A 16,026-nucleotide genomic window follows, 5' to 3' on the forward strand; every position below is an offset into this window, starting at 1 on the left:
GGAGAGGCCAGTGGTATAGCGTTTATCATACTCATTTCACAGTTACGATTAGACAAATGGAAGAAAACCCTTTCAGACTTAAATATCATACAGCACAAGAATTTAATGGAAATACGGCAGACAACAAAACCTGGAAAACGCTTCAAATATACAAACACAACGATGAAGATAAGACAAAAATTGCAATAGCGTATGTCCAAGAAATTGTAATAAATCAAAGTAAGATTTCAATTGTTAACCGATTTCGCAAAGGTCGAGAGAACAATCATGAGCATGGCCTTCAGTGCACTCGCTTATGTTTTTTGAATTTATAATTCAGCCTTAATGTAAAATAATCGCATCGTAGGCGCTGTCTCATGATAAAAACACTCCCCTTGAATATGTCCTCGAGAGCAACTGAGAGCCGTTGAGAGCCGCTGGGAGCCACTAGTAGCCACTGAGAGCCATTGAGTGCCGCTGAGAGACACTGAGAGCCGCTGTTAGTCACTGAGAGTTGCTAGGATCCACTGAGAGCCGCTGTTAGCCACTGAGAGTTGCTAGGAGCCACTGAGAGCCGCTGTTAGCCACTGAGAGTTGCTAGGAGCCACTGAGAGCCGCTGGGAGACACTGGGAGCCACTGGGAGCCACTGGGAGCCGCTGAGAGCCGCTGAGAGCCACTGAGAGCCGCTGGGAGCCGCTGGGAGACACTGGGAGCCGCTGGGAGCCGCTGAGAGCCGCTGGGAGACACTGAGTGCCGCTGGGAGCCACTGAGAGCCGCTGGGAGACACTGGGAGCCGCTGGGAGCCACTGGGAGCCGCTGGGAGCCACTGAGAGCCGCTGGGAGCCACTGAGTGCCGCTGGGAGCCACTGAAAGACACTGAGAGACACTGAGAGTTGCTAGGAGCCACTGAGAGACACTGAGAGCCGCTGAGAGACACTGAGAGCCGCTGGGAGTAGCTGGGAGCCACTGGGAGCCGCTGAGAGCCACTGAGAGCCGCTGGGAGCCACTGGGAGACACTGAGAGCCGCTGGGAGCCACTGGGAGCCGCTGGGAGCCGCTGGGAGCCACTGGGAGACACTGGGAGCCGCTGAGAGCCGCTGGGAGCCGCTGGGAGCCGCTGGGAGCCACTGGGAGACACTGGGAGCCGCTGGGAGCCGCTGAGAGCCACTGGGAGCCGCTGGGAGCCGCTGAGAGCCACTGAGAGCTGCTGGGAGCCACTGGGAGACACTGGGAGCCACTGGGAGACACTGGGAGCCGCTGGGAGCCACTGGGAGCCGCTGGGAGCCACTGAGAGCCGCTGGGAGACACTGAGTGCCGCTGGGAGCCACTGAAAGACACTTAGAGACACTGAGAGTTGCTAGGAGCCGCTGGGAGCCGCTGAGAGCCACTGAGAGCCGCTGGGAGCCACTGGGAGCCGCTGGGAGCCACTGGGAGACACTGGGAGCCGCTGGGAGCCGCTGAGAGCCACTGGGAGCCACTGGGAGCCGCTGGGAGCCGCTGGGAGCCGCCGGGAGCCGCTGAGAGCCACTGGGAGCCACTGGGAGCCGCTGGGAGCCGCTGGGACGCCGTCACTCCGCCTTGGACTTGGCGCGGGGGGCCAGCAGCGCTCGGAGCAGCGCGCGGGCGGCGCAGAGCGCGGCGCAGACGGCCAGCAGGAGCGCGCCGGCCAGGTCCAGCAGCAGGTAGCGGTGCAGGGGCATGTCGGCCGCCGCGGTCCGGAGGTGCGGCGCGCCGCCGTGGCGCAGCACGTACTCGGTCCAGAACACGGCCGACTGCAGCGCCGTGGCCGGCCGGTCGCGGAACAAGGCGGACACGCGCCTCGCCGACTCCGAGTACCTGCGGGAACACCCCGAGTCTCAGAGCTGCAACGGCGTACTCTCGCACGTGTACTAAAGAAATGAGGAAAATTGTGAGAATGCAGAGGCATTTGAAAAATTATCCAGAAAAAAATTTAATATTTCATAGTAATATAGAAATAACACGTACAAATAAGTCCGTTGCACAGAGCCATGATAAATAGTGAGCCATTATTAAAAACTTTAGTATTTATATTTACATGTTATTATTAAACACATTTTTACAAATGCTGGGTATTTTTTTTTGTTTTTGTCAATATAATAACTGTACATTTAAAATAAAAAACACACGGAAATTAGATAAAAGGATTTGAAAAAATACTAACTATAATACACTAAATGGACAGCAGGTTTGAAGTAAAATTTGAATGTTAGAAATAATGGAAAAAATTACAAAGTGCCAGCTAAAATAAAATTGAATTATAGTACTAAAAAGCTACTTAATAACTAAATTGCATTTTTGGAATCATAGATTTATTCTATTAAATTATGCATAGTTATGGGTAAAACTTACCTTTTGTCATCGATGACGGTTCTTATGTTCTGTAAAAGAGTGTCCTTGGTGAGGTCGTTGTACTTGAGCATGGTGGCCATGCCGAGGTGCATCATCCTCATGATGTTCAAGTCCTGGTCGGCGAACAGCGGCATGCCTATCATTGGAACACCCGCGTACACCGACTCCAGGGTGCCCATTAGTCCTCCGTGACTGATGAACACCTTGACCTTGGGATGACCTTGAGAAGAAACAATCAGGAAAAAAAAATCATTGGGTAAACTGCTGAAGATTTTCACCTTCAATTTACGGTGAACGCTAGAAACGAATTATGAAGGGATCTTCCTAAATCTACGGCTATCTTCGTGAATTTACTGAAACTGAGCTCACTTACTTTCAACATGAGTCAAAAATACTATTCATGGTATATTAATAAAACATTCAAAAACTGGTTAAGTCTACAACAAGAACAATCTTCTTTTGTCCACGTGCTTGTTTAGAACGAAACATACATCTCGGAAGTAAAAATACGGCGTAGTTTTTACGAAGATTCAATTATTTACAATTACGAAGATCTCTTCGTTTATTTGAGTTTTTCTAACGATTATATTTTCTAATATGTTGTATTTATGAAAGTTAAATTTTACATTCGCATATAAAAAATACAGAAATTAGTCTATTATTACAACAAAGAAAAATTAAAAAAAAAGTTTGTTTTTGTAAAATTATTAGTATAATTAATATTTAGTATTTAATGTGTTTACTAGATATTTACAAGTAACATTTTAAGTAGAATTAAACATTTTATAGGCTCTACAACATTACACTAACACTATTGTTACTACACTGTAAAAACTTACTCCCAATAGGGTAACAACAATACCCCTTTCCGCAGCATTATGTTTAAAATTATATTCCAAGAACAAAACTCAAGAAATACCATGTTATGAAGTAACATCGAAATACCTAAAAATCGTCCGTTATTTGCACATACCACTCAGATTTCATGGGCTACTTATAGACATAAAAATAAAACCTCAAAAATTTAAAATCAACTCCAGACTGCAGAAAGCAATCTATTGCATAAAATAATCGAAAAACACGTCATACTTCAACTGTTGACTCGTGAAAGAGAGAACCTCACGAGTGCTGCTATCTGTGAAGGAAGAGACGAACTACTGCCAGTTGTGTTTTTGAAATGGTTGTAAAGTTTAACAACTCGCCCCGTGAAACAACTAGCCCCGGTCTCACCTGAATTTTATCATATGCGTAGTCACACGCCATTGTAAAGCCTTAAGACGGATAAGGCCTCGCCAGCTTGCAATTTCAAATATTTTGTTACCGCTTGCCATAAAGCTAGGCGAGAGCCTTACCAACTAGGCTAGGCTGGCTCGCCTGGCGCAACGGAAAATGTACCAGTCTAAAACGTTCGTATAAAACTTTAACCACAATTTTCGCGAAGACTAAGGTGCATTGGACAAAACCCTTTTAGCTTAGTACTCTGGGGGCCTCCCTCCATAACATATATGTAAGTTCTATTAAAATCCGTTTGTACCAAACTTGGTGGTTTCCTTGTCAGTGGTTTGCATGGATAAGTGCATATCAGTTAACATCAATTTATTTAAGTAATTCCTTTGAATGATTATTGCAATAGGCAAATTCTTTCGAAATATTTTTATGGACATACACAATAACTGGTTTTCACTGTTCGTCATAGAGAAACCACAAAACAAGGCAAAATCATCTGATGTTCAAATGTTAAAGAATTGACGGCTCAGAGAAATTTTTCCATGGTGAAGGATTGTCTTCCTTTCAAATAAAACAAAGTTGTCACCCGGAAAAGTGAAATTTTCGTGTCTTTGTATTTCTTCTCCATTTTTATATTTAACACACGAGTTTTTCTTTTAGGTACCAGAAAGGGCGCGATAGTACTACAGATAAGGATAGAAATCACCAGCTTCTCAACAGAAAATGCCGAATAACAAACTGGCCAAGAGTTCGTCTACATACATATTCCAGAAGTAAAAAAAATAAATATTGGATTTCATATGCATCACTTGATTTATCTTCCCTGACTCGATTAAATGACAAATTATGTAAATTGTTCGGTTTACCCGATCTCTAGTGTTCTGGTTCATCAGGGCGCTACAACCTGAACAGCTGCACTCACCCGTACAGACTACTCCGTAGTCCAATCTGATATGCTATCTCAGATTACGAGATTGTGAAATCGCCTTGTGTGATTTCAACTTTTTTTTTTTAAGGTAGTTGGTGTAATTCAAATGGCGTTTAATCTGGAATATTCTATTCACTGTTGGGAGATAAACAAACATGAAGGAACTTTATACTGATAAAGAATCCGTGATAACATTGCTAAAGTGTAGGCCTAATCTTTAGTTTTATTATTTTGTAGATTCAGAGTGATACTTTAAAAGCTGCTTGATAACGTCTACTAAGATAAGAACAGTCTGTGATGTTAAGAGATTATAAACATGAAAATTTTAAAACTATTGCGCTTCGTTGGTTTAGAAACAGTTAATATTTAAGTGAATTATGCCTTTTTATATGTTGCTCTTTTTTTGTATACAGAATTCCCTGGGATAAATTAGATTTTTTTTTGCCAGATGTTAAGAATTACGCATGAATCTAAAATAAATTCTTACAGTAATAAAAAAGGAAATTATAATTGTATTATCCTATTTGTAATATAATGTTAAGAACTTATTTTAATCTGTAAAATTATAAAATCAAAATTTTTAAAGTTGTTGTAATTGAGATGAACTACTTTCAGATTGCCTGGCATAACTTTGGTTAGCAGAAAGCTACGCCATATGCAATCTGGAGAGAGGATAAAACCATTATACAACCTCTTAAAGATATCTATGCGTAATTAGTGAAACGCCCCTCGTGCCTCAAAATTAAATTATTTTAAATTAATTAAACAAATAACCTTGGAAACTGCTGGGCAAAATACTAAGAAAAATAAAGTTATTGACCAGAGGTGGCACGAGGTGGAGAACAAGACAATTTGGAACTTCCTGTACACAAGCAACTTGGGAGCTAGTGGATCGTTTAAAAGGATATAGGTGAATATGAAACAAATAAATCACAATATAGGTAGATTGGTCTATAGGTTTCCTGGGTTTATTTAGAATGGTAAATTAAATCTGTTTTTCCTTTGTTTTGGTTTTACAATAAAATATATTAACACCTAACAAGTAGGAGGGCCGGCCCGATATAATTAATAACACATTATATTATATTAATTACGCATCATCACAGAAACAAAACAATTGAAATATTCCACCCTATTAAATTCTTTCGCTGATTACATAGATACTAGGCTCATTGATTTTACATATTCTCGTCGATTAAGTTCTTAAGTCACTGTTCACTGGTATGTATTTAATTAATCTAGTTCATTATATGTAAGGGGAAAATATATTTCTAATATCACCCGGGTCTTCAAAGTATGACGTCGGGCTGGGAAAAATTCTCTTCTTAAGGGGACTCGGAGCTCGAGGTCCCGAATGACATGCTGGGAGCAAATACGTCCCCCAACACTTGGGCCCTGTATGAAACACAAGTCAAATTCCAAAAGAATTAGACCTGCTTCCAGACAGTCAAACAAGGTCGGCGCGAAAAGGCCAACAAACGGGGATTCGGGGAGGAAAAAGACCGGATTACTCACCAAATAGGGTGTAGCTCCTGGACTCAGGAAATGTCTCGCGCTGACATCCAAATAGCGCGGACCGAAATGGATGACGAGGAAGAAACCATGATTTAGGAAGATACAGAAATAAATAAAATGTAAACTAAAACATTATTCGTTGCCTAAATACAACGACTAACCGGCTACTGATACATTAGATTCTGGGATCACATCCCTAAACCCCGATGACTACATTCCCTATTTAGAAGGCAGAGTTCGTCGTTGCCGAGGTGACGCCGAGAAGACGCGGTAAGTAGCCGAAGTCAGAGTACTAAGTGCGTGGTGGCGGACAAAACTCCTAAATAAAACGGGCGGTCAGCCTTAGGGAAAAGGAGGGGGAAGGTTCGGTTCTAGGCCGAAAATTTCCAAAGGAGTCCGAGGCGGGCGAGACAACAACACGACATGCGCGCTCTCTACCGGCGGTAACAGGAAGCTACAAAGAATCGACTTTGATTGGTGGCGACTTGAAAGCATAGGGGCTTATGGCGCCGCGAGCAACTCTCTAGCGGCGTAAAGGGGAACTAACGGAGGAGGTGAGCTGAATCGCCGCCAGGTGTCACGGGCGTGGGCTCTGCACGCTGGCGACCAGGGCTGAAGTTACTTTTTCTGTCACTAGGTGTCGTGGAGGGCTCTGTAGGGCAAGCGCGAAAGTCCTTGGAGTAGGCCACTGCCTTGGCGAGTTCACGTACGGTCAATGATCCTGGGATAAATTCTTAGAATCAAGGGGGGGGGTGGAGAGAGAGGGGAGGGTGGACAGAAAACGCCACTAGGCTGGGAACGGAGGTCCACGGGATACTCGTTCGTGCCGAGATTAGCTAGTCTCAGCAGGCCTCTAAGAAATAGAGCTTGCAGGCCAGAAGCTGTTCTATGCAATTTTAGTCATGTAGGGAATTAATATTGCAAACCCGGGACGTGCCTACAAGCGGGAGAAATGTCATCCGGGCTGCTAACGACTACCTTAGACTAGCAAAATATCAGATTGTCTCCTGAGACAAAAGGTGCCTCGAACCACCGCCGTAAAGTTTAACTCAGTAGAGTACACCAGCCTAACAAAGTGTAAATCACCCTTTTGTAACCAAATTATAAAGAAAAATAAAATTTCCAAAAATAATTTAAAATTATAATAACCAATTAAAAAAACCGGTCGAAATTCCTAATTTCTGGCACATTAGTGAATTAAAACTTCTTTTGACCCAACTTTGTACGTACTAACTCCTCTGTACCATCAAACAGTAACTGATTTTAACTTATTTTATTTTATAGTGAAAATTTAAAAAAACTATGAAAAGAATTATGTAAGTTCGTGTTTCATGACACAGTTAATATGTATCTCAGACTAGACAAGTTAACTGGACTTGAACATTGGAATATTATTTCTTCTTGCGATAACCACATATCGATACATAATCATAGATGGTTGGCTATCAACATCGAAAATGATAACGTAAATACAAAATGCATGGACTTAGGTATCCTAAGGAAAACAATTTTTTTTGGCTCAACAAAAATGTGTACTCACTAAGTATCTCAAGTTGCGGCAGCCATTTCCCCACCATCATGTTGTCTGGCTTGCCTGGCAACTCGCTGCCGGTGTACTTGAGCAACACCCGCTCCGGCAGGGCAGCGAAGGCATCGAGGAGTGCCTGAAGTTTCTCTGGCGAGAAAGACTGAACCTGGACTAAGGAACCCAGGCTGAAGTACACTACCCCGTGCTCGGACTCGTCCAGGAACGTCTGCAGATCCTGTTCAAAACATACACATAACACGTATACAAGCCGCGAGGAATGGAATACTAGCTAGGATATAAAACCTTAAACATATAATATCCGTGTTATTTTTAGGTCTTTCTTGTATGTTCATGAGATTTTTAGTGAAGAATATCCAAACCTTTTTATAACAACAATTTCATGTCTTAATGTATTTATTGTAAGATAAATACTTTTTTTGAGATTAAAATAAAATTTTTATTATAACTGCTGTAGGTTTGACCAGAAATAACATTATTTTTTGGAGATCATGAAACATGTTGGCACTAGTTAGTCATACAAGCTTTATTTTGATTATATTCTTTTACTTTGGTTGTACATTTCTTGCATCCAGGCACAAAGGTATGTTTTGTTCAAAAAGCAATATGCATTCTTTTTTCTCAGTTATACAACCAGTATTAATTTTTTAATTACCTATTTTACTGTAAACAATTCTTTCATTTCAGGAAAAGCTGTCGGTTACTCAATATATGCTGTATATCATTAGCAAATACGGATTCTGAAACTAGTTTAAAATCTTAGCTCGAAGTTTGGTTAGGTGATTGTGGAAACATTAGTACATAATGTGTCACATTAGTCTAACATTGGCCTCTCATTTGGGACGACTCAGGATAAAATTCGTATTCATTCATCCTGATTTCGGATTACGAAGTAATTTAGGAATCATTCCTGGCAAATGCTAATATCGTTACAGACGTATTCACACAACATAGTATAGTAGGAAGAAATCCGCTATAACAAATAGGCATTTTTCCTGAAGTTGCTGAGTGAAACAATGGACTAATGACATCGACATGGACGTAATGGAATCCACTCCCTCCTCCGGAATGCAAGCACAGTTTTGGGAAAATCGTGTCTCCTCTCACCTGGGGCAGCTCCCCCGGAGGTTGAATGTGAAGCCCGGCGACCTCCACGAACCCCGGGACCGCCGGCCTGGGACCGTTCACGCTGAAGTGGCTGTTGACCAGGACCAAGCTCGTCCTCTTGTGTATCTCCCCGACCGTCGGCACATCGGCGCCGAACAGCTCCTTGAGCAGCGAGTGCGTGGGCGCGTCGTTGAACACGTGGTTCCCCACCTCGAAGAACACGTGGTACAGCGCGTTGACGACCCTCTGCCAGAAGGTCATCCTGTCCGTGTAGGGCAGGGTGTAGCTCGGGATGTAGGCCGGGTGGTCGGGGTTGCCCAGCCGGCCGTGGGTCCAGGGGAACGCGACGCACGAGACGATGCTCACCAGCGGAGCGTCGAATCTGTGCGCGAAGCCCGCGGCGCACTCCGAGCCGAACACCTCCGTGATCACGAGGTCGAACTTCTGGTCGGACCGCAGCAGCGCCCGGGCGTTCGGGTGGCTCAGGGACTTTCGGCATATCTCGCGCGTCTCCACCCAAAGGTACTCCATCAGGCTCACGAAACGTAGTTCTTGGACGTACTTCACTGTAAAGTTGTCCACTATCTGCGGCACGGAATCGGACACGTCGATGTCGGTGTAGTTCGGCACGGGCTTCTTCTGCGGGAAGTGGCCCAGCACCACGACCTCGTGACCTCTGGCGGCGAGGGCCTTCAAGAGCACCTCGAACATGCGGAAGTGACTCTTGCTGTTGAAGTCGAACACACCAAGAATTCTTGCGCTGCACCCTCCGTGCACGTTGGCACACATAACGGCCAGGAACATAACTGCGGCAGCGATATTCATCTCCCTGAAACATTAGTTAAGAGGTAAGGTGGTGCTTTTCATTTCACAGGAATGCTTGAGATTATGGTACTTCCAAGACTACAGTGTGCATAACCTATTGGTTCTTGCAAGTTGATCCTTGCTGATGGTTGGGAAAGACTACGGGGCAACGGAAGACTGCCATATAGGAAGACTACCATAATGACAGTATTCCACCTGGCCTCTTCGAAAAAGGCGGAAAAGTACCATAACGTAAAAGTGCCATACGTACAAAGGACGAAACGGAATTTTGCCATATTAATCTTACAGCTGCTGGAATGAGTACAGCAGCATTGCCCTCGAAGTAGTGTATAGAATACTCGGTAGGTAGCGCTGACAACCCTCTAGCTGTTTTTCAGGTTAACTTTAAAGATAACATATAGCGCTTCGGACAGTGATAGTTGCAATAACAAATCACTTGTAGATCGAGTACGAGAAGAAAGAAATGTTTCCAAAAATGTATAATAGTAATCTATTCTATTACGACGATTAAAAAAAATGTGGTACCTAGTATTCCATTCAGCCAAAATTTCTTATACATTCTACGGAATGAGGAAAACGGCCTTACTCGTAAAATTGTAATGTAACTAGCTTCATAGAATTTACATTTTTGCACACTGGAATAATTGAAGTAATTGCTACATCATTATTTAATGAGTGCAAATACAACACAAATATTCAAGGATTTTCTTATGTAATGTTTTCATTATAAGGGTGACTGAACACAAAAAAAACCTCAGATACTAAGGTTTTTAATGTCTATAATAAATTATTTAAAGTCTATAAAATGTGTTTTTGAGATACTTAAATGGGAACGAAATATTTTTGTTTAGTGTAGATTGTTGGCACAAGGCAGCAGCACAGGCACTCTAGGGGAGACATAGGCTCGTACATCGAATGTTGATGGGCTTTGCCCAGGCTTGCAGTCTTTCATATTATCCTGCTTCATTAAAACCGTCAGTTTTATGTGCCTTACAGCACCTATAAACGAATTATGACATAAAAATTTGGTTGTCTGTAAAGTCGTTTAACGGACGATAGTTTAACGTGACAATGTCATAACAAAACATTGATGAACTTTTATGAATGAAATTGAGTCATTTTTGTTTTAATAATAAAAGAATAAATACTTGAAATTATACTAGTACTTAATCAGATTTTTAAAATGCAAGAATAATTAACCTTTATTGCCAAAATTGTTGTAATAATCAATGAAAACCACATTAACTTTTCACTTTATAAACAGTCGACGAAACAGTTCACGCGTAGATGACTTGTAATTAATTTTAAAAACTGGCGTTTAGCTATAAAGTTTAAATATAATTATGAACAAGTTTTCATATACATAAACTGTAATCAAATATCGATCATCAATTATATTGTTACGATTTACCGTGGGTTCGTAAAGGATAGCCCAATTAATAGATTTTATTTCACTCACACAGTTTTATTTATTACCACTACTTGTCACTTACAAATAATCTTCTAAATTGGCAAATAATTAATTACACTTAAATCAATGTCAATTCCCCAGTTACTCGTTCCGCACACCTCTCTGGGCCACACCTTTGGCGCAACTCTCGCCGCAGCACCCCTCGTGGGTCTCCGCCGCTGCCGACGCACTTCCTCTTCGCCGAGGATCCGCTCGACTCCTCGCTCGCAACTTCACTCGGGACTCCGCCGCGCCCGCGACTCTATCGCCCGGAAACTCCACCGCGGGAAAACTCCCGACTCCACTGAACTCTCTCACTCCCTGCCCTGGAACCTTCGTCCAAGGACTTCGCCACTCTGCCGCACCCGCGGCACTATCGCCCGGAAACTCCGCTGCGGGAGAACTCCCCACTGAACTCCCTCTCGAAGGTCGGCCCAACCTCCTTATATAGCCCTTGGGTTCCCGTCCAGAACAATCGGGCATGTTTCCGAGATATCGCGCGACCTTCGCCGTCGAAATGCCTAGAAACGCGTCGTGAGTCCTCGAAGGACGCGGCGGCTGCTCAAAGAACGCCGATAAACTCAACAAGCATCGGGTTCCCACAAAACGCGCCGATAAACATGTCTAAGTCCTTTTATTCCGCAGTGCGGCCTCTTTTAAGTAACTCGATCTGAGGCAGGTGCGCGTTGCGACGGTCAGGATGTTGCGAGACAGTATGACACGAGATACCAGGGAGAGGATGCGGGTGGAAGGGGGGCGCAGACAGGCCGAACGAGCACGGCGATGCCAAGCACTGCAGCCAAGCGCGATCGTAACAATATGAATCACCATAATTTTTTAGTCATTTGAAACATAACCTATTATTACTGCACTCGCCGACAGCGTAACGGAACAATGAGCTTAACGGAACACTGCGTAAGGGGGCACTTTTTCGTGCGTGCAGCCGGCATTCATCGATTTATTAGACGTTGTCACGTCAATAACAACAAAAACACATCAATAACTATGCTACAAAACACGAAACAACACAACACACAGATAGATAAAGGTTGATAAAGATCATGTTAACCAATTAGTTACTTTGATTTTCACAAAAATCTTAAACCTAAACTAAATTGGCGTAAAAAAATAATTATGTAGATTACCAATCTTTCAAATACATTTTTCCTTAAGTTTTTTTCCATTGAATGTTTCTAGAATATTCAAAAAGAGCTATAATTTTATAGTTACTAATGGTTTTAAAAGTGTCACTAACTCTGTAATTGCAAGTTGGAATTCTTAATCCAAACCGAGTCATTATGTCTGAACCAACAAAAATGGTAATAAAATGTATATAATAAAAAGTGCTCACTGATCGAACGTCTAATAAATAGAAAATGAAAATAGGTTATATAGGAATGTAGCATATTCAAGATAATTTAAATGCCTGAAATTTTTAAATATTAATTTAAGAACGTTTTCTGCATACTTTCAATTATTTTCTAATTAAAATCATTTGATGCAAATAAAGTTTTTCGTGTGTTGCTAATATTATCTACATGTTGGTGAAAAAAATAGCTTGTATCAATATAACTCGAAGGTCTTAAAAAGAGGACACCACGTTTAATGTCATTAATTACTGTGTGATAATTCTGATTAATTAAATTAGTTTTTTGACTAAATGCTATCGTAAATCAAAGACGTTTATTAACTTAAAAAGCTGATCCGGACAGCTGAAATATCTTGCTGATTATTTTCACAAACATATTTCCCAATTATATTTTTCTTCATCAGCATCTTTTCATGATCTATTCTGATTATAGTTGAAATAGCATTTATTAGATATTAAAGAGTATTTGAGATAAACAACTACTTTGCGAAACACCTAAGACTATGAATTTGCATTTGAAAAATTGACTGAAAAGCATATATTTGTAAGATAATTAAAACATATATACCAAGCATTGCTTGACAAGGCCTAAAATTAATAATTTTCTAATCATAAGATTATTTTGGAAAGTATCAAAGGCTTTTATCATGTTGAAATAAATAGAATATTTTATTTACACACACACAAAAAAAGCATGTGTTAAGGACGATATTCCTGATTGAAAACTATGTGGTTTTACAGAAATTATATTTTTAGGAATAAAATTCATTTGCGTATAAATATTTTTTCGTCTAAAACACAGGTTTCTGACTAAAATTTAACCGTCAGTAATAATTAAAAAAAAAATACACCGATAAATGGTTGAACACACAACCACTCACTGACTGATACACAATTAATTAAAATATTTTTATACAAAAGCAGAATTTTTTTTTAATGTTTAAATGTTTTTTGAGCTTTATTTATAACATGTTGGAATGATAATGCTACAGTTACTAAAAACTAAAACGCCACAAAACTACAAAAAATATTTTTGCAAAACTCCGTTCCCCCGGAGAAAACCCCGGAATGGCCACAGCATGGGGAGCCCAAGAAAAGAAACGGGCTCCCCATTTGGAAGCCACCTGGAAGGTTTTTTTCTGTTCCACCCACTGTTTCTTTGGTAGCCTGACTTGTTACAAGGGAATGTATTCCTACCAGAGAAAATGCCACCATTTTGTCTGGGCAATCCGCCTTGGAGGAGCCGGGGCGCGAACCCGGGTCCTACAAGTCACAAGGCAGGCGCTCTACCCCAGAACCAGAGTGGTAGAGCGACAACCGGCAGTCTTCTTAACACTGACATGATGTTATTCCACGAGTTTACTGTAGTTTCGTGTGTCATTAACACGTGCATTACGTGCAGTAACATCTAACCTCGGTAACGAACAAATTTATGTGTTTTTATGTTGTTCGTTCAGCATGAATTATGTAATTTCATAACAATGAAATATAATTTGTATAACTAGTCTAGCAATTTTTAGTTACTTTCCTGCAAACAAACTTACAGTTCTTGCTGTACAATAATTATATATAAATACAGACTAGTAAAAAAATATGTAAGAGCTTGTACTGTCGATAGTAAAGTTATTTTGAAATAAATGTTAGATATTAAAAGAGTGTGTTCAGTTAAAATATGTGTGTGCTTACAAGTGTAAAGTTATTGTACCTATAAACATTTTATTTATTTGGCCACAGAAAAGTTAACTTTTTTATATTTATTTTGGCTGTCTTTTGTTTTACCGTGCTTAACTTGCGCAGCTAATACTTGAAAGCTATTCAAACAACTGTTTGCAAATAACTAAATATTGGAGGTATTGGGGCAACACGAAGCATAAATGGTAACACTATTTTGTAGTGATACAGTTATTTTCATGTAAATGTACCAATAGGCCTATGTAAGTTTACATGAATATTTCTGTTCCATTTAAAAATAACATTTACGGTGCATAACGGCAAACAGAATAACGCAACGATGAAACTTAACAGATAAAAATTGAAGGAAAAAAACTGCTATACAGAGACGCACAGGTGAACCCAGCAATGAGAATAAACAGTGATGACAGCACAGACAAACACCGTAAACAACAGTTGAGCGAAAAAACAGTTTAATGAGTAATGGCGTATATTCGAAACTGAAACTACATCTTGAATTGATTTATCTATTAATTAAAATGTCCACCAAGCGGAAATTCACAGACAGATAACGGAGGTTTATGGTAATGTGATGAATGCAGCGTGTGTTAGAAAATGGTGCAACATGTTTAATGGCGGGCGAACAAATATTCATGATGAAGAACGCGTAGTACGATGAAACTCAAATTAAATCAAGGATTGAGGGAAACATTGAAAAATAATGTAAGGTGTATAGTTAGTGATAACATGGTGTATTTTAGGTAGATTTCGAAGAAATACTTCCTATTGTAGCCTTTAACATGGTACGACTTCAGGATAATTTTTGTATAGTTTTTCATTTCATGGTCGATAGACCACAACAATATATATATATATATATATATATATATATATATATATATATATACACAATATGAAACAATTTTTGATAATAAAAAAAATTATAGCAAGGAGTTAAAAAACCTGGGTTTGGAATAAGAAAATAAATAAAATTAATCTCACATGTACACTATCGAATTAATTCTTATTTTTGTTAAACTTTCTAAATATTGTCTAAAACTTTGGTTAAAATAAATGTTTATCTAAAGATATATTACTGTAAGGAGGGTAAATAACAATGTTTGAAATTATACTATCAAATCCTTTATTATTTATTGTATCAATCCCAAATTTTATCTAAAACTTTGTCTGAATTTTTTTTGATTAATCGGATTATTACCATAAAAACATTGGTTGAAATTAAAAGAACATTCCAAACTTTCTTAGTATCAAATACGTAATAACTTATTTAAACATATCTTATTATCTTAAACCTTGGTGAAAAAATTTTTTTACGACCACATTATTACTGCAAAAGATGAAAAATATTTTTTGAAATGTAAAACAATTGAATAATAAATTACATTAGTTGGCATAAATTGTAATTCGTTCTAAGTTATTCAATGCTGAATGCATTAAGAAAAAAAATACGTTCATAATATTTTCGTTGCATGGAAAATATGAAAATGTTTAATCGATCATTTTGTAATATTGAAGAATATAAATATGTTATGTACATTAAGTTCTTAAAATGTTACAGAATTTTACAGAAGTTTCCAAATATTTCCAGGAGAAATAGGTACTTCGAAATCTATCTATGCCTGTAGGCTGTGCCGAAAAAAACATTTTTGGCAATAAAATTTCACTTTGAGAAAAAATTACGAAAATTACTTTTGGAACGTCCCTCCTATCTAACAGGTACAAAAAATTACCAAGGAAAACGTTTTCAATAAGTTAAAAAAAAGGTTGATTTGAATAATGCAACTTACTTTAGCAAGAATATTAGAAGTTCTGTTGATACTCCTTACTACATCTACTCCCGAAGCAGTTTCTTCTCGTCTTATAGACGAACTTAAATGCGTAATGTTGCTATATATCATTTTCGCGAGTGCAGGAATTGTGAGGGTGACGTTTCTGATATTTACACGTAGATAACGGCCAGACATAGATAAACTGTGTTTATCTATCGCAAACTTTAACTTCGACATTGAAGTAGAACC

General features: G+C 39.9%; 1 protein-coding gene across 1 annotated transcript; it reads right to left on the reverse strand.

Moving 5' to 3' along the window:
- Window positions 1–1,475: 1,475 nt before the first annotated feature.
- On the reverse strand, window positions 1,476–15,825 carry LOC134538632 (UDP-glucosyltransferase 2-like). The gene is made up of 5 exons (XM_063380067.1): window positions 15,796–15,825; window positions 8,673–9,501; window positions 7,560–7,782; window positions 2,350–2,569; window positions 1,476–1,815 (listed from the first exon to the last, which is right to left on the reverse strand). Exons 2-5 carry the CDS (start codon window positions 9,495–9,497, stop codon window positions 1,548–1,550), a joined length of 1,536 nt encoding a protein of 511 aa, XP_063236137.1. The 5' UTR covers window positions 9,498–9,501; window positions 15,796–15,825; the 3' UTR covers window positions 1,476–1,547.
- Window positions 15,826–16,026: the final 201 nt, after the last annotated feature.

The sequence above is a fragment of the Bacillus rossius genome, chromosome 13, assembly GCF_032445375.1.
Source record: "Bacillus rossius redtenbacheri isolate Brsri chromosome 13, Brsri_v3, whole genome shotgun sequence".
NCBI classification, from domain to species: domain Eukaryota; kingdom Metazoa; phylum Arthropoda; class Insecta; order Phasmatodea; family Bacillidae; genus Bacillus; species Bacillus rossius.